Source organism: Emydura macquarii, unplaced genomic scaffold (assembly GCF_026122565.2).
Source record: "Emydura macquarii macquarii isolate MOO-44397 ecotype Brisbane River unplaced genomic scaffold, CSIRO-AGI_Emac_v2 contig_2768, whole genome shotgun sequence".
NCBI lineage: Eukaryota > Metazoa > Chordata > Testudines > Chelidae > Emydura > Emydura macquarii.
In genome coordinates, this window is record NW_027132905.1 from 39666645 (window position 1) to 39692685 (window position 26041).

The 26041-nt window shown below is 43.0% G+C and overlaps 1 protein-coding gene across 1 annotated transcript in view; it reads left to right on the forward strand.

Annotated features, from left to right (window-relative positions):
- TTC34 (tetratricopeptide repeat domain 34) overlaps positions 1–26041 on the forward strand; it is a 42470-nt gene that overhangs the window by 11587 nt on the left and 4842 nt on the right. The window contains exons 6-8 of the mRNA XM_067566653.1: positions 6131–6297; positions 18211–18481; positions 19759–19973. Coding sequence (XP_067422754.1) covers positions 6131–6297; positions 18211–18481; positions 19759–19973 — 653 coding nt within the window. The remainder of the gene's footprint in view (positions 1–6130; positions 6298–18210; positions 18482–19758; positions 19974–26041) is intronic.

Sequence of the window (26041 nt, forward strand, 5' to 3'; positions counted from 1 at the left end):
ATTTGTACCGGAAGACAATTTGGTTCTATTCTTTTCTATAGTATATAGGTTCTTATACTGCCCTCATCACCATAATATTGGAACACTTTCTAGTGACATATTAAGCAATGTGATTATCATCTGTTCGGAGTCTCTTGGGTAGTCATTTCTGTCAAGCAAAAACATTTTGTAACCCTTTTAGCCTCTCCTACCTTTAAACTTGAGAGCAATCAAAAATAAACAGAGAAAGGAAAGTATCTATGAGATTCATGTATTTAATGTATAGGGAAGGTAGTGTGATCCATTAGATGGGGTCCAAGACTGGGACCCAGGAGACCCGCATTCTGCTTCCAGGTCTGCCCTATGTGTATGGCCTTGGGCAGGTTCCTGAACATCTGACATCAGGCTCAATGACATCACTGTTTGTCTTTCCCTTAGGCCAACATTTTCTACAGGATCTACTAACTCTGAGTAGCTCAGTTCTGGATGTTCAGCTTTGGAGATCTAGGCTGACTACTCAGAACTTCCACTGACTGCATTTCTGCTCTAACGGTTCCTTTTTCAAATGTGGCTGCTGACTTTGGTGTCCCAACTTTTCAGAGACTCTGGGTGTCTCAGTCTAGGTGCCCGAATGAGGCAGCAAAAACACATAGGCCACATCTGAAAATTTCATACGTAACTAATTACAAGCCACTCCCTCCAATCCTTCAAGGAGATCCACTTCTGCTGTGACACCTCCAGATAATCAGAAGGCAACTATGACTAACTGAAGATATCCACTATTTATTGATTCATTTATTTGACTTGGAACCAGCAATGTGTGCACATGGCTTATCTGTGTAACTGCGGACAGGTCTGCACTGCTGGCAAAATTCAGCAGCAGTCAACAGGAGTTATGCAAGCTACACAGAATAGCTTGCGTTACTCCCGTCGACTTCGTGACTTCCCTTTACCTGCCATCTCCACTGTACTGCACCGACGGGAAATACGTTCCCAACGACGCAGCGCTATGCTTTTTGGGGAGGTGGTTTTATTAGACTGACTTCTGGATCAACTGAGCGTGTCTTCACTGCCACTCAGTCGAACCGGAAAAATTGATCTGACAGTGGCGAATTTGCCACCGTCAATGTGTACATAGCCTGCATGATCTTATTGGTGTTACCCTCTGCCTTCCTCCTCCATCTTTGTCACAATGTTCTTTTTGCATTTTGTCTTTGTAAACTCTTTGGAGCAGGGACTGCATTTGTGCATCATTCAGCACAATGGGGTCGCTGTTTCTGATGGGAATGTAGATCCCTGCTTCAATAGAAGTGTTATGTTATAAAAAGAATTGCAGCTACACATCTGCTCTAAGCAAAGCATCTGCTATCTATTTTCATAGATCACTGCAAGAGACACATTTTCCGATATCTTCTTAGTCACTCTCAGAAATTAATTATCTTCAGCATCCAACATGCTGAAATTATTCTCCCAAGACTAATTGGCAAAGCATTCCATGCTGGAAGGCTCATCTGAGAAATAAAATATTTCTTTATTTATATACTGCAATCTCATTATTTATATACTGCAATCTCCAGGAGTCTTTAGCTTGCTCTGTCTTTTTGACGGGACATTTCAAACACCGACGTGTTATGATAACAGCAGGTAGGTGGAGAGAGTTGGCCTTTGACGATTTAGTAAATATTTCCCACCATCTCACTTGCTCTTTGAAATCAATTGTAGTAGCGTTCCATATCTTTGTGACTAGAGCATCTGTGAAAACAAAACTACCTTTGTAGGATTCCTGTGCTCTGTGCCAGCCTCAGCTGCTGACTTGTTGTACAAGTTATTTTTAACCTCTCAGTTTCAGCATACCGGCTTTAAACAGATGTACCTGCAGACCTTTCAGAGGTGTTGGGAAGCTCAGATGAGACTTTTGTGACGCTTTGAGATCCTTTCACAAACAGTTCTCGGCAAATGCAGAGTTGTGCAGTGTGACTTAGTGGACAGAGCACTGGACAAGGCAAACAAGTGTTTTATTGCTTGCTCTACCGCTGGCCCGCTGGGTGACCTTCAGAAAGTCACTTTCTATGTGTGCCGCAGTTTCAGTTATTTTTACTTTCCTTTGTAAAGTTCTTTAAGCTCTAGGAATGAAAAGTGCTATATAAGAGCTATGTATTTTTGTTACTTCCTATCCAACACAGGGACAAGGATGGCTGTCCCTGTGGAACTTCTTCAAGTAAAATTATTCTTTTCATTTTCATATCCTGTTTTAAAACATAATCGGGATGAAAATGTCCACACAAATCTACTCCTATGGGACCATCCTTTAAGTAATAACAATAAATTGTCCCCCTACCTTCTTGGTCCAAAAGATTTCAGGCTTAATGGCCTTCTGGACACAGTGTAAAATGCAGTTGTTTGGCATGCTTTGTGGGAAGGCTGAGGGTATGTTTCTGGGTTGGTGAAAGGGATTTATCTGTTGCTGACTGGCTGCGATCATTTGTAACCTGTACATGATTATTTAATACTGCCGGATGGTCATCATTATGTTGATTAATTGTGAGATGGCCTAGAGAGTTTTGTCTGGGCATCATCTATTGTTGTTTAAACCCAAATAAATCCACATAATGTTTTTTATTTCAAGGATTGTAAAATTCTTTGCAAAACAGGTAAAGTTGTTTTTTTGGGTGAAGGGAGAAATCAGTAATTTGTCTATATTTACCATTTCAGGACCCAGTCCTGTAATTGGCTAACCCCAAGGATCGGGTTGCACTGATCTAACTAAAATTGAATGCCTCAGACTTTAAAGAAAACTTTTCCTGCAGCATCCCATATGTAGATTTCCACTAGGTGGTAGTCAATCAGCCTCTAGTCTCATGGAAAACTTCGGTGAAAGCTTTTTCCCCCTTGTACAAGTTTTAAAAACAAATAAAGTACATTTTTTAAAAAGCTAAAACATTATTATTATTACTAATATTATTATTATTTTATTTAAATTCCTTTAGAATCTGATCAACGGTGTGCTTGTTTTGTTTTACTGAGTAAAATATAATTGCTGGTTAAACTTCACTGAATTCCAAGATGCAGATGCAGCAAACATCTAAGGGAAAGCAGTGAAGCTGTGCACAGTTTTTATTTCATTTATTACTGAAAAGGGAATTAAATCATAATGTTAATGGCTAAGTTTACTGCAGACTATCACTACAGTTCCACATAGGGTAAGATCCCTTTGGATATAGCTTCTATTCATCTAGGCACTTATATGGTCCTTATCAATTAACTATCAGGGCACCTCACAAGCATTCATTAATTTTCACACTGTGAAATAAGGATCCTTCCCCTGCCCCCTCCCCCACGTCATAGTCAAGGAGCTGAGGCAGAGAGAGATTAAGGGTGAAATTTTTGAAAGCATCTATGTGAGTTAGGAGCATAAACGCTTTTGAAAATCCCACCCTGACTTGCTAAAGGACAAACAGGAATTCCGTAGCAAAGATGGGAACTGGACCTTGATCTGAGCCCCAATCCGTAACCCCAAGAAGATCATTTCTCTGCAAAATGACATTACAGCTCAATATGCCAGGAGAGGGGGACAAACATCTCTTTGCATAGCCAATACCGACAACAAATTTTATGGGCCAAAATTCATTCCTTAGTGTAACTCCATTGGCTCCAATGGTACTTTTAGCTCATTCAGTACAAAACCGGCCCTTTGAAGCCAGTTTTGGCGTCTGTGCATAGGCTTTAAGCTCAAGGAGTCAACAGCACATAACATACATTGTGTCGGCTACAAAAAGAGGGAAGCAGATGTTAGTGGCAATGTTCCTATCTAGGACTTAACCCCCATTTTGCTTCGTTAGATTTCCCCAGGCAAGGCATGACTCTTCTGCAATGTCATATGATTGCTGTAAACGCAGTCAGTCATGCTGCTGACATGTTTTATAAAACAGCACAGGCTAGTGTCTCCACAGTCATGCAGCTGCTTCTCAGAAATGACGCTAGCTACAAAATAGCTGCAGATAAAATCTGGATTCGAAACAAGAACTGTGGCCCAAATTTCCACAGATCTGTGCCAGCCTTCAAGCTTGAATGTCCAGTTCTATGCCTCCAAAGATAAGATAGCCATTCTCTGGGAAATGCACACGCTGGCAGCTCGCTGATTTCAGCTACTGTATTTGACTAGAGTTCTGCTCAGATGCTATATTCTTCTTTCTCTCATTCACTGATGGTCAAAGCCTGATTTCTCCACCTCAGCAGGGGAATGAGAATCCCATTCATGTAAGAATCCTGGCCAAGGCACTTAGTAGGGGAGTTCAAGAAACGTGCTATTAGTAAAAGTGCTGTTGTTAATGGAAAGCAGCTTTGGTTAGCAATGGAGGCAATCAAAGCTTGGGTGAGGGGCTACAAGGAAATGGCTCAGGAGATTGCACGCAGTGTGTTATTATCATGATGTAGCATAGAGATATGAACCTTGCCAGCGTCTCTAGCACAGTAGAATGGTTGAGAGTACTTTTGTTTACCTCAGCTAGTATGGAGGTTATACATACCCACATCCCCTGCCTGCATCCTTCTTGCTTCCAAGGGGTAGTCATTTATGGCTGTCCTAAATCACCCTCCTGTGCCAGCCAGCGCATAGGGGGCTCTGCCCATTTCCTACCCATCCCAACCATTCTCCTTCCATCTACTGCCATCTGGGTAGCTTTTCAAGTAAGGGGGCTCTTACTCCCTCTCACTGATATGTAAGTCCAACTCACAATCCAGCCCACACTATTTATATTGGTTTTTCATCCCCAGGGTCTAGGGCCATTTCCTTATGGAATGCTGGAGAGACAGAAAATGCAAACAGCCATGCTCACTAGAGATATGATCGCTTTTCCATGTAACTGGCTGCATCATGAGTTATCTGGATGCAGCGGAGATGGCAGCGGTGCAGTGAGCAAACAGCTGATTCAAAATGCTGCAGCTGACGGAAACCAAACAGCTGAGTCTCTCCATGCCGGGACAGTTCCCTCCCCAGATGTTTTCAAGGTTTCAAGTCGCCTGCAGTTATCACAACTGTAGCAAGTGCAGCCTTCTTTTAATGTCCAGTGTGGGAGGGAGGTCAGGAATAGGTCCATTGGGGAGGTATCATTTTAGACATTTCACTTGGGAAGTTACCATTTTCCGTCATTCATTTTTCAGACATCAGCGGGGGAGGGAGGTTGGGGGGGAGGATTATCAAAACCAATGACTCTGTTAATATAGGCATTAAGAACCAATTATGCTTTCAGAGGACACACCCAATAGACTTTGAACAGTTATGTGATAAAAACTCCAAAGAGCAACAATCACTGGGAAAGTGAAGCATAAATTCACAGTCGACTAAGGGGCAGTCTCTGCTTACTTGGAGCCATCCCATTGACTCCATGGTATTAGTCGCGGAGTCGGATGCCATGCAGCATAAGGAGGGCAGAAATAAAGTTAGCAACATGATAAATCGCCGGGAAACAACGGACGCAAATACTGATTGCAGCCTCAGTATTTGACATCTGAGTGCAAATAAACCACTGTGTGTGAGTCTGAATATTGGAGCCAAAATGTTGCTGGCTTTATGTACAAAATAATCTCTTTAGTGCCCCTCACAGACTTAGTCTTCAAGAGTGAAACTCACCTCTGTGCAGAGGGCCAGCAAGAATCCTATGCACCCCTACAGTCCCATTTCATTCCCCTAATGCACATGAAAGATCCTGTTACACCACGAAACACTCTGCTAAGGGCCTCATACTGGTCAGATAAATTCCTAGTGAGTTCAGTGGAAAATAGGATTAGATCCTGAGGGCTTGAAAGGGACCCAAAGAGTGTTTGGGTTCTTGTGCAATGGGATGAATTCAGCAATTTTTTTTTTTATAGGTTTCTTCATTACCATTCTACTTAAAAGTTTTTCCTCAGCTTCCCAACCAGTCAGTCTGCTATTCCACCCCAGGCTCAGAGCTGAAGAGCTGGGTGCCATTACGTTCTACTACAGGAGCGTGCAAAAGGTCCATGCACCATCTAAGTCCTCTAAATGGGGCTTTTGTGGCGCACAGCACACTGCATGGGCTGTGATTTCACCCATGGTGCCAGTTTTGAAGCCATCTTACCAGAAGGCTGTCTCATCCTTTCTGCCTGATTTGCACATTTCTCTCTTGCCCAGGTGGCTATGCTGAAGATTCCCTTCTCACCAGGGCCCGATGTTATGGACACCTTGGCCAGAAGAAAACAGCCCTTTTTGATTTTAATGCCATCCTGAAGGAGGACCCGAGAAATGTACAGGCTCTGAGTGGAAGGGCGTTCATTTACCTTGCCCTCAACCAGCAGAAGGTATTGTAGCTGTGTTGTTTGATGTCAGTTCTTCCAAATACTTTATATCTATTGGGCAATGCCTATCTCAGGCACCATGGGCCTAATCACGCACCCAGATAAATCAGTGGGAAATTTGCCATTGAATTCAAGTGGGGAGCAGGGTCGGGACTGATATACATGGACGCCTGGGCCCACGTCAGTGTATGTGTTACACAATGCCACCGGGGGAGCGGTTAGTAAGGGGGTGCGAACGTCACATCTCTGGATCTGAGCATAACCCTTGACTGTCTGAGCTAAAGGAGGCAGGTATGTTGGCTCCGGGACCGTAGCAGGCTCATTCCCCTCTACATGTAGCCCAGCAGAGATGTGTTCAGGAATTTAAATTTGACCCCTTTTGGAGGGGCACGTTCTGTGCCCTCCCTGCCCGCCTGGGAGGAGTTCGCTCTTCCCACCATCACCAACACACCCCAACCCTCTGCAGCCAGAGGAGTTCTGTGCCCCAGACAATTAGTGGGGGGGAGGGGGCGCATGCCCCTGTGGCCCAGCATGCCTTGCTGTGTATGTGTGGGCTACACTTACCACAGCCAAGAAGATGAAACTTTATTTTAAGAGCTAAAAAGGCATTGTGTATGGTAAAATGTGTTGGCTGTGTGGCGCAGACTTCCGTTAAGATGATTCAAATGCTCTGCTGCATGCAAAAGGCCTGGTCCGGAGCGGCCTGGGTTACCTATGTAGCTTTGTTGCCCTGAGCATTTACTGCCTACGCTCCAAAGCCGGAACATGCTGCTCGCAGGCAGCATGTGATGCAAGATCAAAGCCATCGCTCAGTGCTGTATCTTGCTCTCCATCTGTGTCGGTGCCTAACCCTCCCCCTCTATTAATGACTCAATTGCATGTCTCTAGAGGAGAGGAAGGAGAACCCATAGTCACATCCCGCATTTGCGTCACTACCATGCAATCATATGCAATGCTACAAAAGCCCCTCTGACATTTGTTGCTGCACTGTCAGTTGCAGGGGAACAAGAGGATAGAAGCACTTGGTACCAAAGCATAGTATGTCCAAAACCACTGCATCTACAAAGCAGATCCACTTACGCTTTGTGTTATGGCACACTTTAGAAATTGCAGGGCTTCCTTCATTACCCTCAAGTTAAGTAGCACATGTCCAGACTTTTGCCTGGGCCTTTTGTATGGCCTCTTCTAAGAACAATAACACCTAGCTCTGATATAGCGCTTTTCATCAGTAGATCTCAGAGTACCACTGCGCTTAGCAACATCGGAGGCACTGGGCCAGGTTCCTGGCTGATATAAACTGGCATAACTCCATTGAATTCATCAGAGCTTTGTCAATTTACCTATTGAGCCAAATTCTGCACTCATTTACTTCTGAGTAAATCCAGAATAATTCTATTGGTCTGAGTGGTTTAACTCTGGATTTATGGCAGATTGGCCCGATATTTTCATGCGGGCAACTCCTTCGTGAATTATGTGCTTAGAATGATGAAGTCTCAATGTGGTTTCCTGCCTCCACCAGGAATGTTTTTCTCTGTCTGTTTATCCAATGTACAATTATTCTGGCATCCGCAGAGCTCCTTCTCCCTAACTCCACAGTGGAGGAGTTGCCTCATTTTCCTCCAGTGTTTTACCATGTTTTTGTTGGCTTTTGGAGTGCCGCAGCTGCTCTGGCAGTGTACTCCGTCTCATAGCCACGGAAGCCCTTTATCAAGAACATTATTATAGCTGCGCTCTCTGATCAGATGCTCAAACCCTGTCGGCTTATTGGCAGATCACTCCTGTACACATCCATCTAAAAGAAGTGGCTAGCATGACACAGTGTATGTCCCGGGTTTTGAAATTGGAAAGTGATTATTCGTATGTGATAGGGCATTGAGATCCAGACAGGAGCCTTTTTTACTATCCATTCCACACATCAAGTGACGTTCAGGTCTTGGTAGAGTTATCGTGCCAAGTTCAGACCCCACCTAAGACTCACTCAGGTGCCGTTTTAAGGAGCTGAGTGTCCTCATAGGCATTGTGCTGCCCCTTTTGCACAAGGTGAGTTTTGCCCAATGCGGGCATTTGATTGTGTCAAGGATGCACCTGTGCTGCTTCCTTCATGCTCAGTAAGGTGCAGGCCCACGCGGTTCTCACACAGCCATCCCACAGAGTCCTTCCTGTCAGTTGCAGAGTGAAATACAAGAGAGGGGGTTCGGTGCAGTGACAGAGAGGCCATAGAGATCTCTCGCTCACCGATGAAAGAGCATCTCTCGCTGCAGGGGAAAATCTTGCAGAGCTTCTAGCCATGTGCTGCCATTTATGTGGTTCAACAAAACGTAGGCTTTATGTCCAGTTTTGTGCTTAGCTGAATAGTGCTGGACTGAGTGTGCTGGACATTAAAACCTTGATATAGCCACAGGTCAGCACTGGTCAAGGCAGCATCCAGGCATTGCCCAATCAGTACTCCTTAACCTTCAGCTGGAAAAACCACCTCTAGTGGTGCAAAGATAGCTCAGGCTCCGTGGCCGGTTGAATTCTCGGCCTCTGTGCTGAAAGTGTCATGAAGGGGGCCAGCTGTGAGATGGACATCTGTTTACTAGGCAATGGGCCAAGATCCTTCCACCACAGAGATACACACTCAGTTCCCATAAAGTGCCAAAAACCCTTCAGATGGGTCTGACTAAAGCTGAGCACGGCATCTCTCGTGAAGCCCACGGGCGTCTTTCCTTTGATTTCAATAGGCTTTGAATGGGGTCTTTAATGAATTCCCTCCCAGGAGAATTTGATCTTGGTTTGGCTCCATCAGTGTTGACTATAGAATGCTTCACAACACCCTACTGAGGTACTTACTTAAACTGTAAACTCTTGCAGGCTCTTGACTATCTTTTTGTTACGTCTTTGTACCACGTCTATGATCGGGGTCCCTAGGTAATCCTGCAATTCTAATAACAATGGTAAGAATTAGGCAAGTATTAGTATGAACATGTTTTTTATAAATCTCTAAAATGAGGCACAGAGAGGCTAAGTGACTTGCCCAAGTTCATACATATAGCTGAGCCAACGTTTGGCTATTCGGATGAAATTTGGCAATTTCAGATTCAAGGGTGCATTTGTGAATTCCCTCAACTCCAGTAGATTTATGTTAATGTGGCCATTAAAGATAAAGCTAGAGGTTGGAGTATTCAAAATTCAGCCGGAAACGTACGTGTGAGAGGTGAAATTTTAAAAAAAATGTAAATATGCTTGCCCTGCCCCACAACATCTAGCAATATCCAGCAATTGTATAGTGCTCTAGGAGTGGCACTTTTCAAAAGCACTCCACATTGGCCTAAATTTGCTCCCATTGAGGTTAATGGAAGCTGACTTCAGTGGGAGTTGTGTCTGATCAATGATGAATACTTTTGAAACTCTGTCTGCAATGTTTGAAGCACTGTACAAATGTTGACTAATTCACCTAAAGTTGTGCAGCAAGTCAATTGGAGAGCTGAAAAGAGACCACACCTGTCCTGACTTTTCTATGATTTCTCTGTTGTCCACGTCTAATCTTTAATCTTTTTGTAATCATGCCGCCTTTCTGCAAATAAGTAAACCTTGCCCTAGTCATGGGTTTTGTGCAGCAGAACCACCTGTCTGATTTCATAGCAGATGAACTACATGATAAAAAGCACCCTGAGAGTGATCCATAGTGTTCATGTTTATTTTGGCTTGGACAACAGTTATCAATCCATGCGAAAACCTTTCCCAAGTGAATGAGCATAGGGAACATTGCATGCCCATTCATTAGAAGTAGGTTTAATATCCCTTGACTTTGCCAACAGGTTGTAACCACAAGCAGCCCAGCCTAGACAGTTTACGTTGCAGAGATGTGATTTCTCCCGACGATCTTAAAATCTCTTTTTAGCCAATAGCCCCCGTGTTATTAAAACAAGACGCTGGCCTAAGCTGGTGTGTGCTGATCCAGTGACCCTCCTTCTGCAACCGTTCATATGCTCAGAGATGTTTGTGGTTTCACAGAGTCAAGAACTAACATACCAAATATTCTTAGCACTTACGAGCAGGCTGTATTGTCTCATTTTGAGTACAAGTGGCAATTGCCTCCCAACGTTGATTTTGAGGCAAGGTATTTCTCCAACCAATCACCTTCCAAAATGTATTACAAAAATGCCACCATCTTTGGTTTGTAGTGTCCCTGCCAGCACTGTAACCCATTAGTGGTACAAATAATTGTATGACATCCACCGGAACTGATTTTCAGAAACTGTGCTGTGATCCAGGGAGATATTGCTTGAAGGAGATGGTGACTCTGAATGATGTTAAAAAGATGACAACAAAGGGTGAGGTCCCTGTGGGGGGGAATCCCTAGATTTGAGGAGATCACTATAAATCTGTGGCTGGGTAGTTTCAGAATGGTTGCTATAATACCTATTAGCACTGCATAATATTTTTAAGGGATTGTTTGTTTGTGCTTTAATTCTGAAAAACTGGAGCAGGAATTACAATGAAATGTGCTTGTGGTGGGGCGAAATTCACCCCTGTGCAAAGGATGTAAGAACAAATCCTCTGCACTATTTATGTCTACTTTCGTCATTCCTATTCTGAGGACTGGAGATGGATTTACATGGCGTCGTGCCAGCCCTCTTCATCTGTACGTATCATTCAGCTACTTTGGTCAAATATGACTTTCCAAAACTGAGCTCCCATTTGTGATGTCTTGTCCCTTTAAATGTTTGGGCACTCCCCCTCCCCAGTATACAGCCTCATTTTCATGTGGGGTTCAGTTCTGCAGTAAGAACAATAAAGGAGGACAGCAGGCAGTTGTGTCTCTCTCATCTCTCTCTGTGTGTGTCTGTGCCAATGTCTGTCTCCTTCTCTGCTGGGTCCAGCTATAACACCATTGATGCAAATTTTCCTTGAAAGGGATATGCTCAGGCAAGACACCATTCCCATATGTTGGGCCAGCTATTGGAGACAAATTGCTAACAAAATACAGCATATCTTTGTGATTCAATTTTACGGAAAATCCATTCATTGTGTTTCGGGAGGCATCTGCACTTCTTTTCTGAGTATTAACAAAGAAAGATACAAGTTCAAGATACAAACTATTATAGCCCATACATGCATAACTGTATTTCAACTGTCCAAGGTAACTCCACCATTATGATATGGTTATGGACAGAAAGCCCAGGAGACATAATCACTTCCAAGAAAAGATGGGCTCTGATCAGTGTCTTATGCAGAGATGCTAATAGAATGAGACGAAGGGGTACTTGAAGTTGTATGATCTGTGATTTGTTCATTAAACTGATGAGAGTAATAGGTAAAAAACAGATACATGGACCAACGTCATAGACTTTCAAATAGATAGACCCTTCTGTTTTTTATCCAAAGCATTCATATCAAGTCAAGAACTGTCTCTTGTTTTGTTTTTGTTTTTTTCCATTGGAAGAAAGATGCTTCATTAATAACAACTGACCCTTCTTCCAAAAGAATATTTTTAAATGTTGTCACTGTTGATGGCCTGTGATTATATCTTTTTCAGTCTTACTCAAAAATTTCAATAAAATGTAAAGGTTGTTTGGGTTTTTTTTTTAACAAAAAGTACCAACAGGAATGTTTGCTTTTTCTTTTCTATTTTTCTAAGTCAGGGAAAATATTTGTAATAAATGTGACATTCCTGTTTAAGCTTGCAACCCAAAAATTGCACAACCCTCCTTAGAGTGCCAGAACTAGAAAGTGAAACTGACTAGAACCATATCAATAAATGTGAAAATGAGTAGCCTTCATGTCATTGTGCAACACACGTGAAATTCAAATAGGAACTAAACAGACCTACAGCCTTCAAATGAATATTTACTTACTCTTTATGAAGCTCATTTCTTGTGATTTATACTCAGAAGTATCCTTTCTAGACTCAAAAGTTAATGGAACTATGTGCATCAATAAGTGCTGTAGAATTGGGTGTTAAGCAATTATGTCAGTTAGAATGTGACCACTCTTTTAAGGTTAGTAATCTAAAGTATTAGTGGTGAGAAATTTTAAAGTAATGGCATTGGCATTTTTATTGCACCTGTGTGCCTTTAACCCTACTTGTCTGTAGCTAAGGGTTAGTCTGTGCATTTGCTAAATGGTTTGGGCAAGAGGCAGTGCACATCCGCAACACCCTGGAGTAAATGTGACTCAGTCTCAGATCCTTGCCTGCTGTTCCTTTTCTCCCAGGGGGAAATAATTTGCACCACCACTTTACTGGTGCAGATTACTTCCTCCCCATGCCCTGCCAGCTCCATTGCCTGGCACGTGGAAGGAAAGGAACTACAGCTCAACCTACCACCAGCCCCTCCCCATTTACCTGCTCAGAGACAGTTCAAGGCAACCCCAACCTTTAGCCCCTCATCTCTATGGTCCATCCATGATATGGGGAGTGTCATGTAGGGAAGCCAAGGAAGGGAGGTGTTTTACTCCCCCTTCCTCTCCTACATAGCTGTGATAGAGCTAGGTCATGTCCTAGCCTAAGTATTTAGAAATTCTATCATGACCAACTCTAATACCCATATCAAATAGTAACGATGCTTTGCATTTACAGAGCACTTAATCCCAGGAGCTAAGGGTGTTCCACAGAGGTTAATTAATCAATCCTCACAACCCCCTTCATGAGGTAGAGCTGTGTTTATCATCCCCATTTTACAGATGGGGAAACCAAGTCACAGAGAAGTTAAGTGATTTGGGCAGGGTCACTAAGTAAATCAGCAGCAGAGTGGGGAAGAGACTCTATGCCAGAACTCCAGACTTTCAGTCTCATGCTCTAACCACTAGATCACGCTCCCTTTCTCTACAAATTGTGGCTATACAGAGGTAGGCATCCAGCAGTCTGAACTGCTGTTTGCTTGTTACAGTGAACGTGCTTGTCCATGAAAAGGAAAGCCTGGGGGAAATAATAGCAACCAGCTGCCTAATCTGATCCTTTGCTGGATAAAAGCTGGGACCTGATGCAGCCTGTACTTATTTTGTTAAGGGCTTGAGGCCGAGGAAAAAGAACGAAAATAAAAGATACCATTAAGATAAGAAAGTTTCAGAAACAAATCCCTGGACTTGCTGTCTAGTTAGCAGTACTGCTTTTAGCTCTGTCTGTTCCAATTCTCCATGTGCTGTCTGCTTTTCCCCTTCAAGGTCTTCAGAAAGTCTGCTTTCAATTTCAGCAAGATGTTTCCCATGCAGATTCATAGCCCATTGGGTGGTCATCTCAAAAGCTTGGTAAAAGCTTGTCGTTTCCCAAATGTTCAAAGCATGAAACAGCAAATGTGAATTTTCACTGCAAAGTCTTAACTGATTTAAAACCCAGTTTGCAAAATGCTTCTGCATACGTTAGGAAAGCAAGGGGAACAAGTGGATTTCATATCAAATTTAGGCAAGAAATATTATGATTATTAAAGCTTTAAGTGTATGTTCAGTGCTATATAAGCAAAAACGGAGAAAAGCCTCACGCTTGAGGAGCCCGCATTTTAAGGCTTGGATCCTGCAAGCTGTTTCATAAGAGGGAACCCTGCAGCAGTAGAGACCAGCTTGCCTAACATTATTTACCTGCAGAGACCAGTGCAAGCAGATTTAGCATCTGCTTGCAAAATGCTAGGCACAGTGGAAAATTTCAAAGGGTAAAAGTCATCCCTGTGCAGACTCCCCACGCAAGACCTCTGCACCACTTAATTAATTAATTGAACTGATGTATAAGGCTTGTGCTGGCCCCCTATGCAGGAATGAATTTCACCCCTACTGTCTAAGATTCTCTCATGCCCTAGGTATAAGCCCTTATGTGTACATGCCAGATATAAACCCACTGCACAGACATTATTCATAAAAATGTGCTAGAAAATGTATGGCAAGTGGCTAACCTTGCCAAATGGAACTGTCCATTCCCAGCCTTCCTACAACACAGATAAGGACTGGCATGTTTTGTGTAGCAGTGCTCATAAGTGCAATTGCCATGAAGATTTGGACTCTAGTTAAAGCTGGAGAGCGTGCTAGCTCCACTCATGGCAGGAATAATACCGTCATGGCCGGCATCACAAGATGTCGCTTACACATGGTCTTCCAAGTTCTTTTTCTTAGCATGCGAGCAAATGTTCAGTCTTGGGAAGACATGCTGTGTTGCTGTTTAGTTTTCTATCATTCAAAGTTCTATATAAAGGAGAAGGAGCTGGGTGAGTAGGATGTGCATTTGCTATCTGCCTTAGACTCTGATCACAGTCAGTTCTTGAGGCGGAGTTGTTCTTTGGGAACTGGCCATTGATGATGGGCTGAGATTCCTAAAAGAAGGGTTTGCTCTGCATTCTATTTGACCACTTCAGTTCCAGCATGGGTGTGTGTAAATAAAACAAGTTACATATAGAAGATACCCAGACTCCACTTCACTGCTTTCTCCTTCTCTGGCAAGCTGAACTGCAAGGCCTTCGATATCTGCTCCCACTCAGTAGAGAGGCAACACTAGTATCAGAAGAAGAGGTAGCAATACTTTGCATTCCTACAGCCCTTAGCGAACACTAAGGGTACGTCCACAATCAGATAAAAGACTGGATCAGCTGACTTGGGCTCGTGGGGCTTCGGCTGCAAGGCTATAAAATTGCAGTGTAGATCTTCGGGCTCGGGCTGGAGCCCACGTGCTGAGACCCTGCAATGGAGGAAGGTCTCAGAGCCCAGATTCCACGCCGAGCATCTACACTGCAATTGGATAGCCCGGCAGCCCAAGCCCCACAAACCCAAGTCAGCTGCCCTGAGCTGTGAGACTCAGAGCCGCGGGTTTTTTAACTGCAGTGTCGACAAACCCTCTAGTGAGCCTCAGAACAACCCTGTGAGGTGTAGGCAGCTATTACTGCTATAGCAAAAGGGGTAAACTGAGGCACGGAGAGAATAAATGACTTGATACCAATGTTAGATAGGGCATGATGGCCAAAAATAGAACCCAAGTGTCCTGGCCCCCAAGTTCCTTGCATGAATCACCAGGCAACACTCCCACAGACCAGTGGCTGGAGCGGTACAGTTACACAACACTCCAGATATGATCTGCTCTGAGACTAACACAGATAGTTGTGTTTATACCCAGATTCCATTAACATGTTAAGGACAATGTAGAGATGATGAGGAGAAATACTCCCTCCCACATCCTACCAAAGGAGAGAGTTATGAAGGTGATTTTAAAAAAACCTCCAAAAACTCTTTATGAATGTTAAACAGACTTGATATAGAAACTATTCTTATTAATTGGCCTTTAAATGCAAAATATTCCACGTAAGAGGAGCCCAGTGATGGCCTAATGATAGTCCTGTGATTGCTTGCTCGCCTGCGTTTCGAGATAGCAGGCACATCACAATAAGCAACAGGCTTTAATTTTGCCAGGCAGATTGCATATTTAATGGTCGATTGAAATGGAAGTCATTTGTTTCTTTGGTTTACAAACTAATTTAAAAAGCTTTAATTAAATACCATTTTGTCTTTGGGAAAAAAATTTTTTAAAGGTGCATAAAAGTGAACTGTACTAGTCTTGTTCAGTCTAATTAAACTTCTCAAACAGTGTTTTTCTAACAGACTGCGTGGTGAAGTAACAATCCATTCCAGCCTACCAGGGGAATAAGCATCTTGCTACTGATTCCACTTGTCTTCTATCTCTCTCCTAGCAGGGGGATGTCTGGTTGGAATCATACTGAGATTTGGGAGACAGACAGAAGCTATCAGGTCTGGAATTCTAATGAGTGCCATTGAATCTAGGGTCATCGGACACCTTTTCGTCTGACTCACATGGTTATGCTGTATTTTCCTCCTCTTTGTCTACCCAAAATGCAAGTGGAGTGGAGAAGATCTTTAAAGCTGGTGGGCTTTACTACTGCTGGACTGACCCATTAACTGGAAAATTAAAGGCACTTATTACATTTCTGAGAAGGAGCAAGTCTAATAAAATAAGGAATCACAACACAGAGCTGGCGGGAAACTCATATTGCTGCCAATGTAGCATCCGTCAAAGTCATCTCTCCAGTCTGCACTGTAGCTCCTGTGCAAACAGATTCTAGTCACTATCCTAGTTGTAAAATGACTGTCTGCTCTCTATGACAGTCACTAATAGAGTCAGCAGGTTCCACTGAGTCCAGCCACCGACCTGGGGTCAAAAGTAGAACTGGGAGAAAGTTTTTCATCTGAAACAGTTTTTCAGCAAAAAATGCAGATTTGGTGATGCCAAACTGTTTCACTAATTTGTGTCGCTTTCACCAAATCAGTCGTGTAAAAAAAAACCAGAAACCTAAAAGTCAAAACATTTCGTTTTGACATTTTCTAAACATAAAACGTTTTGGCTTTTGGGGTCAAAATGGCCTTTGTTTCAAAATTCCTTTCAAATTTATTTTCAAAGAATGCAAAAATGTAAAAAACATTCAGACTCCAAACAAAATGTTTCATTTTGGGTAAACTAAATGTTCCCTTCAATCCAAAACATTTTTTAAAAGTTTTCAGTTAGCCAATCCTTTTCTTTCTGGGTCAACCTAAAACAATTTTTTGGAACCCCACAATTTTTTGGAACTGTGGGACTCAAAATATCCCTTATTCTCACAGCTCTACTCAAGAGACCCAAGTTCTATTCCTGGTTCTGTCACTGAGCTGCTGTATGACTTTAGGCAAGTCACATCAGTTCCCCATCCCTTATACATTCTGTCTCTCTTGTCTATTTACACTGCCAACTTTTGGAAGTAGGGACTGTTTTTCACTGTGAATTTTTACAAAATGGGGGCCCAATCTCAGCTGGGGCCTCTAAGAGCTACTATAATGCAAATACATATTTTTTTAAAATGGGGGGGTGGGAAATAAACAGTAATAATTCCCATTAATAGGATCTGTGTGGACCATAGCTTCCTTGCTGGCCATGAAACTCTAAACCATTAATAAGGAAAACCAGGGCATGCTGAGATACACCAACTCACAGGTCAGAAAGTAACCTGAAAAACCTCCCTCTGATCCTGAGATAAAGCACAGGAAGACACTCAAAATGTTCAAAATCCTTGGATAAATCTGCCTGCTTTGTGGTGTCTCTGCACGATCTTCCTTTCTTTAACCGTGAGACCTAACTATATAAAAGCATATACCACAAGCCTCCTTTATACCAGTACTCCAACCTTGCCTCAGAATCCTTCACTAGACATGATGTGACTGAGGAACTGAGTTCTTGATAGAGTCAATGCCTTTTATTGCCTTCCCACATGCTATTTTGTCTGTTATTCCAGCCCAGCACTCCCTCTCGAATGCTGTGTTGAACTATTGTATCTTGTTCTCGCCCATGCACACCCCCTATCAGGCATCATGAAGCACAGCAGAATGCCAGACACAAAGGGCCAGAGTCCCCCTTCACTCCCTCGGCTTGAGACCCTGAGCTGGAACGTCCACACTGCTATTTTTAGCGTGCAAGCTTGAGCCCCGCTACTGTTGGACTGACTCAGGTGAGCGGGGCTCAATCTACCTGTGATGGGAGACTCGCGCCCCACTGTAGTGTAGACATACCTGAAATCCACACTGCTGAGGGCTCCCTTGAGGAAGCAGCTCAGCAGGTCACGAGTAAGAACTTTTATTCCTACCATCTCTTTGTTGCAAAATTAGGGCTCTGGTTACGTAGCTTATTCCTTTCTCAGCAATAGCATCTTGTCCCTTTTCTTGTACCTCTCATCTAAAGATCTCAAAGCACTTTACAAGCAGTAATTCATCGAATCTGAGAACCCCACCGTGAGGTTAATAATAGTATGATCCTGGTATTGCAGATGGAGAAATCAAGGCACAAGGAGGCTAAGCAGCTTCCCCAAGATCCCCCAGTGTGCCAGTGGCAGAGTTGGGAATAAAGTCTCTACAGAGGGGCAAATTATTAACACATTATTAATTAATTATTATTATTATTATCTCTTGTTTTCTATGTAGGAGGCAGTGCAGGATTTGACCTCAGCCCTCAAAGAAGATGCAGAAGTGACAATCCCAGAGATCCTATCCTTAAAGCATGATGCCCAGGTGTTGATAACTCAGTGGCTACTTGACCACTGCAGAACTGTGTTAACTGAACTTGTTGCCAATAAGGACCTTCCAAAGGAAGAGATGCTCAAGGATCTCATTGTGATTGGTGGCTCTTTAATTAAAATTAGCAGCAAGGAAGCAAGATGTCACATCTTATATACAGACATCTTAATTGCAGATGGTAAGTTCTCTTCCTTATTTACAGCGGGTCATTTTAATTGTAAGGGTTAAGTTATTGATACCATGATACTCTGCAGCACTGTGTGTCCCAAAGTACTTTACAGACTCTGAATGCAGGAATCACTTTGCCTACTGTGGGAATGTAGAGAGTCCTGGAATAGAAGGCAGCAAGTGTTACATAGCAACACTATAAAACAGTTCAGGGGAGAAATGTCATGATATTTCATCTCTCTGGAACTGCAGGTGAATTTAAGGAGGCCGAAGGTGCCACTCAAACTAGAATTGGTCTGAATGTTGGGGCTAACACCCTGCCCCTGGGGAAAAATCTATGAGACCTTCAGTCACACTAAGCGGGCATGAGAGCTTCGAAATGGGAACAGGACCTATTATCACCATGCAAAGGGCATCACCAGTGCTGATTCAGAAGCCATCACTTGCTACACTTCCTATAGGGTCTTCTTTGGAGACCCCCCAAGCCAACTACTGACCAGGCTCACTGGTATTTATTCTTATGGAGGAGCCAGTGGCAGCTCCGTCGTTAATGCTGAATTGAGTTTTGCATCAAAGGCAGGGATTATGGCGCCTTTGACTAGTGCCAGCATGGTGCGCAGCACTGAACAAAGGTGACACGTGGTCTCTTCCAGAGGATTTTACCATCCAAAACCTAACAGGTTAGAGCTGTCATCATCGTGGGGAGTCATAGTGAAACCGTTGAGAAAGATTCCGAGGGGTAGCCCTGTTAGTCTGTATACAGCAAAAACAACAAGAGTCCTGGAGCACTTTAAAGACTAACAAATTGAATTTCTGCAGGCATAAGCTTTCGTGGGCTGCAACCCACTTCGTCAGACATCTGACATCTGATGAAGTGGGTTGCAGCCCACAAAAGCTTATGTCTGCAGAAATTAAATTTGTTAGTCTTTAAAGTGCTCCAGGACTCTCGTTGTTTTCGTTGAGAAAGACACGCTTTTGATACCGCTGAAAATACAAAGGGAATGTTTAGAAGACCAAAGACAGTCAGATGTGGTTACAGATGCTCAGTTAGTTGTTCCATAGTAACCAATTACCTTACAGCAGGACTCCAGATGCTTACGTGTATGTTGCCATAGTCTCAAAGTTGATTATTGCAAGCAGAAGGTCAAATTCAAGACCCTCAGGACTTTCTCAGAACAAATCGAGTGATTTGGCTGGAACACAGAGAGAAGCGGTGTGGGTTTCCTTGGTGTATCTTTCTGGACTTGGTGGATGTTAGTTAGTCACTTTATTGGTGTTAACCAACAGGGAACCATGAAGAGGCCCTCAGGCATCTTAAGGAGTCATTTGGCCAGCCTATCACGGACACATCTGCCAACGCTCGATTTGCCGTGCTGCAACTCAAGAGGAGAAATCTGCTGCCAGCTGCTCGCTCCTTGAGCATTTTAGCTGAGAAAGGCCATGGGGAGCTGAGCTTCCTCTTGAACGTTTTAGACACTAAGCAACGACAGGACCTCTCCCAGGTACACCTTTCTTTGATGCCTCCTCTAAATCCATAATAAACAGATCGGCTTCGGAAGCCTTCTGCAGCCTGCTGATGGCGTGGGATTCAGCGGGAAAGAGGCAAAATTAGCAGAGAGGGTAACATATGGACTTTTTGTGGGGGGTTAATTAGCACTGGGCCTTCCTTGTGATTTGCAGAACTCCAAGCTCACAGAGGAGTGAGAGAGGGTTAAGTAGCAGAGGCATGAGTAGTTGCCTTCTTCCTCCATCGTCTTGATTCTGGAGGGGGGATTGAGCCTCAGTTTGAACCCAATGACTGTTTTTATAGCTTGAGTTTAAACAGTGACCCTGATTCAGTCTGTACTGAGCCACCAGCATCAACTCCTGCACCATTCATGGGAATTCCTGGGGAGTCTCAAGTCCAAGTGTTGACCAAGCCTAACCCTGTCTAGTTTAGATACTGTGGTGATGAGGGCTAAGTGGGTGGGAGGGTGAAACAGACAGACCAATGGATAAAAATGTAACAAGACCATCGCCCAAGGTATTACATGCATCCGGGCAGCTATTGGGGACCATCACTTATTCTGGAAAGTGATAAACCAGGAGAAGGTCAGTCTGATGATGAGCAGCACTAATATTTACTCAAGCATCTGCAATTCTGATTACCCAGAAGCTCTGTGTGCAGAGAACACTAGTTCCTAATCAGAATCAGTTTGCTGCCTTTTATTCAATTTGTGGATTGGGGTTTGTGTGCGCTCTGGTGGGAAGCGGTATTGTTATGCTTTCTCCTGGGTTAGAAAACAAGCAACATGCTGATATACTAAATGCATCTTGAGAGGAGTGCTTTGTATGTATTTTAGTGAGGCAGCAGGAGGACATAAGTAAACAAGTATTAATTTACCAGTCTCTAGGTACAATCCATTACAGTGAAAAAAGCCTCTCTCCTCTGAATAATATACAAAGCTCATTCTGCTAGGGGAAGAGCTAGGAGATATTAGAAGTAATTTGCAACCATCGACTATATCAAGAAGATAAAGGTGCAATCGAGTGTTTCTGTGGAGACCCAAGAGAAGGTGCCTCTAAGTGAAGATAAGGTTTACAGCTGAATTCCTGAGTGGCCAAGTCATTCTGTCTGTATGGGAGTCTCACAGCTCTAGCCTTCCTTGCTGCTTTGAAAGTACAGGCATTCTTTTGAGTTGTTGATAAGAAAAATGTACTTTTTGCACAGCTTAAACCAGCCTGACTTTGGAGGAACTCAGTGGTGCTACAGATAACGAAATCTTCAAAAGACGGAGAGCAAGTTTTTTTTCTGTCTTTTGTGGGCAGCTTTGGCAATCGATCCAGGCCAAAACCATTGCCAGTGGCTGATTTAACATGAAACATTTCTCCCCACCCTTCGAGAGATGGGGCAGCTGGGCTGATTTCAAAGAAGTAAGTTGATAGGAGTATTACAAATAAAACAAGACTCTAATATTTTGTTGGTAATCTCAAGGTCTTTAGACCTTTTGGACCTCCGTCACTTATCTGCCGAAGGTTTACTTGCTGCAGCTATTTTTATTAGGGATTATCCTAGAATAAAGCTTGTGAACTAAACACCCTCTGGATGGTTCAGTGATTGAAATCCCCACTGGGCTGTTTTCCAGGTGTTTTACCTGAAAACTGTTGTTGTAAATTAAGGTAATTTAAGAAGCTGTGTTTGAAAGTGAGTTCTTAGTAAAAGCACAGAAAGGATTGGACACTCCTTGTGCTAAAATAAGTGAAAGAAGACCTCAAAGTGCTTTACAATAATAATCTGTTAATCCTCATTAAACCCCTGGTGGGGTCAGTTCTATTGTTATCTCCACTTTAGAAACTGGGAAATTGAGATGCAGAACTATTCAGTGAGTCACACAAGGTCACACAGGGAGTCAGTAGCAGAGCTGGAAAGAGAACTCAGGAGTCCTGACCCTCAGCCCCTTGCTCTAACTACTCCAGAAACAAAAGTATTGCTGCACCTATCGATTCAAACGTGTTTGGGGACAGAGTGCTGTAGAAATGTGTTGTCGTTATCCATGAGTCCAGTCCAAAAAGTTAAAAACAAATTAAAAACTAGCTGCCTAGGAAAGGGTGGAGAAAAGGGATCTCGTGACACGTTGAAAGAAGCCCAGAGTTGTGGATTTTAAAAAACTTAATAAGCAAAGTAATTACAAATAATCAAACCCTCCCACTAAAAAAGAGATTTACAGTCAAGGAATCCCTGTGCTAAGGAGTCTGCAAATAGCAGTAAGGTCATTTAGTCTATGAGTCTGAAAGATTTATTTGATTCCAGAAGGTTGGGGGAAGGGAGTTTGCTTTGCATTTACACAGCTCCGACCCTGCAATTTCTGATATCAGAGGTTAAAAATTTACCACTGATTGCCAGCTGCCCCCAAACAAATGCACCTCCTTAAGGCTGGGCTGGTGACTCTCCCCCGAGCCATCTGTAACTGCATCCCTGTAGAAATACTTTCAGAGCCTGATGGAGCTCCATTGTGAGCTGGTGTGATTCCACCACCATCTGAATCTGGCCCCCTGCGTGAAGCAGAATGCTGGCCCATTCCATGCACTATTGGGTGGAGGAAAACTCAGAACGGACTTTGAGAGCAGTGCCAGTCATTTGGAAAAAACAGAGATTTTGATTTTCAAAGCAACCTAGGGGATTTAGACAAGGATGACCTGTTGAAATTCATGGAAGATGTAACTAAACGTCCCAAACTACTTTGAAAATCTCAACTAAAGGTCTTAATAACAACCTGCAAGAGGACAGAAGCTCATCTGCATATTGAGTTTGCAATCTGCTCTCTCCCTAATTTTTCCTGATGCAAACATTTAAACCAAGGGTAGTCAATGGGTGGACCCTGGGCCAAATCCAGCCTGCCAGACACTTTTGAATGGACCCCAAAATCTTTTAATTTACTTATCATTATCATTATTATTTATTATTATCATTTTCTCTGGTGTCTGGACCTTGACTATACCTTGACCAAGAAATTTGGCCCTTGACAAAAAAGAATTGACTACTCCGGATTTAAACAGCTGAGGTCACATTGGTGGTGAGAGAGAAGAAGGGTGTTAGTGCAAAGTTAAGCCTACTTTCCATAGTAGCTTTCCGCACACCCTTTCTGAAGTTGCTTTATAAGTGTCTTTGTTTAGAAGCAGCTGTACAAACTGGGCTGCTAATTAGTGTGTTTTATCTGTACTGTACATTCAAATGGGCCCTGTGCCATTCCTTAATAATAAGCTAGAGACTAGTCAGCTTGCAAGATCACGATCACCATGTTTATTCCAGTGGTGGAAACAGCTGTGTAATTTAATTCTCATTGACGCCTCCTGTGAGTTTGGTTGAGGAGAGTAATCCATAATTTCCCGCCAACCGGCTTGTTTACATCCAGCTGTGTTAGGGATACCTACTTTCTGTCTGAAGGAGTCAAAGCAGAAATTCACTTAACAATCAGAGCTACCTCTGCTGTAGTGAGCTTAACTTATCTTGATTCCTGCTCAACAAAGTTCAATGCAAAGTTAGGCAATAAAGATGGTAGGGAACTGGAAAAGGTATTCAAGACAGCAACAAAAATGTGCACAGGTGGTTCTCTGTCATTGAGAAAATATTTATCCTCAGAAGGGTGAAGCATTGTCTTTTAAATGTACAAACATATTTCAAAGACATGCCCTGTGTTTTTTAGGGCTATGTGATCTAGCAAGCCCAGGAAAAATTATTTCGTGTTAGGATGCTCCTGACAAAGACGCAGTTTCTTTGGTTCCTGGTTCTATCTAGACATCTTGTTAAAATCTGGCAGCTCAGAAAATCCCTTTATATTGGATAGTTGCTTTCAAAACAGCCCTAAGTATAAATTACATTTGGTGACCTTTAAATTATATAGGCAAACGGAGGTCTGGTGTGTTTGCGGACAGACATTCTTAATGTCAGAATGACTGGCCATGAATTCTGCCTAGACCGGTAGGAGCAGAGTTGTTTCATGTCAGTGGAAAGGCAGCATTTATTAGGCTCTCCAATTCAACCACTGATGTTGACGCAACTTTTAAGAGGGTTCATTAAGTAATAACCAGTTCTATTCCAGCTCAGGCTGGCGATGATTGGAAATCATGCCTCTAGAGTGGCCATACGTGAAATGAGCTGATGGGGTTTCAACCCAGTTCCTGGTTGAGCCATGTCAATGTGACATAAAACCTACCATGACGACTGGAAGCGTTCTCAAAAAAAGCCAGGCACTGGGGGTGAAATTCAGAAGGCCGGTCCAAGGCTCATCTACCACTGAAGTCCTACCTAAGACTTCTTAATAGGCCTTGCCCTGGCCGTTTCCCTAGCCGTGAATTTCACTTCAGGTGCACCCAAAAACCCAACAATCTACCCTAGAAGTGAGTCTTTCTAAGACAATGTCTGGTGGGAGGCAAGCTTGCTTATGCTGTATCTGTACGTTGGATGAGCAGAGGACTCTATCCTCCACAGCTGTTCGTCTAGTGCCTTTCACTAACATTACAATTCACACCAAGTAATTAAAAAAAAAAAATGCCAAGCTACTGGAAGAGAATAAGGAAGGTCAGCATTTGTTAATCCTTTTCCTATCACACCTCAATTCAGAAAAGTACTTAAGCACATGCTTAACTTTAAGGTCCTTGAAACCAATGGGATTTAAGCAGGTGCATAAAGTTAAATAGAGGCGCAAGACTTTCCTGCATCGGGCCTACGACGGGAGCCCTATCCTGTGAAAAGCTGAGCCACTCCCATCTCCCACAGAAAGATTCTGGAGATGGAGACATTGATAGAAATTTCAGAGACACTTGTCAGGCAGCAGACTCACACACGGCAGCCACAAGTGTTCAGAATGTACAAAGCCAGCCTAGCTTGTCCCAGGCTGAAAACAAAAGGGCTAGTAAAGAAATAATGTTATCATCTCCAGAAGTGCTGTGACATAACTTTTTTAATCTTCCTCTGTTTGGAAGCTTTGCTCACCAGTAGCACCTGACAAAGGCTGCTTGCTTTCCCCAACTGCCAGCCTTTTGACATAGTCTAAAACATTTGCTGTAATTCACGATCACCACTAATGAAACCAGCCATCCAGGGCTTAAACACTCTTGGCTGAAATCTTGCCTGAAATCTAAGTTGGTATTGGTGTTGTTTATAACTGAAGTGTTCCCTCCGCTACAGCATGTAAAAGCAAGGCTTCAGTTATTAGTAATAAAGAGCAATAATGAGAACTGCATTAGGGGCACATAGTTCTAATGGAACTTTCCTTATTGATCTTTCTGAACCTGAAAAATAATGTGGCTTGTTGGGTTTTTTGTTTTGTTTTGTTTTGTGTTTTGTTTCCTTTTGAGAAGGGCTAATAGCTAACTTGCATTCAAGATTAATGGTTAGCAAAGCCATCAGATGGCCAATTTCCCCTGCCACCTGAAACTCTTTTCAGTCTAGATCCAACTTTGCTACTAAGACCCGGATATTTACATAGAGATTCCCCCTTTGTGTTCTGAATATGGTTGCTTCAGAATTATTTGTCAGGTTTTGCATCAGGTATTGCACTGGAGATAGCTGTCTGAAAAACAATGAGCCAGCAGAACTGGGACTTTGACAGATACGGCAATATCCTGTAATTTCCTTACAAGACCTTAGTGTATTAAGTTCAAAAGACTATACTGAAAATGTGTCTGACAAATGTGGACTTTTGGGACAATATGTGTTGAGTGGATTTCCTGGGGAATCCCTGGGGAAAGGTGAATGCAAATTTCCCAACTCCAGTTATGCAAAAACCCAGATTTTTGAAGTTATGCTCTAAGGAAAAGATCATTGGCTGCTGATTCCCTATTATAGAAAGTCAAAGTTGAAAGCCTGAGCTGTAGAAAGAAACAGCTAGATCTGTCCAGCCTAGTTCTGGTTTTGGATTTAAGATCAATGAATTTGTAACCAGTGGGGAACCCTGTTGTGGATTTTGAAGGACTAAAACTTACCAGAACCCTAGGTTGGAGCTGGGGGGTGACCTCTCAAGATTTTTAGCGTGCGTGTAGGTTTTTTATTGTGTTTTATACATTTTTTCACTAATGCTTTTACCTTAAG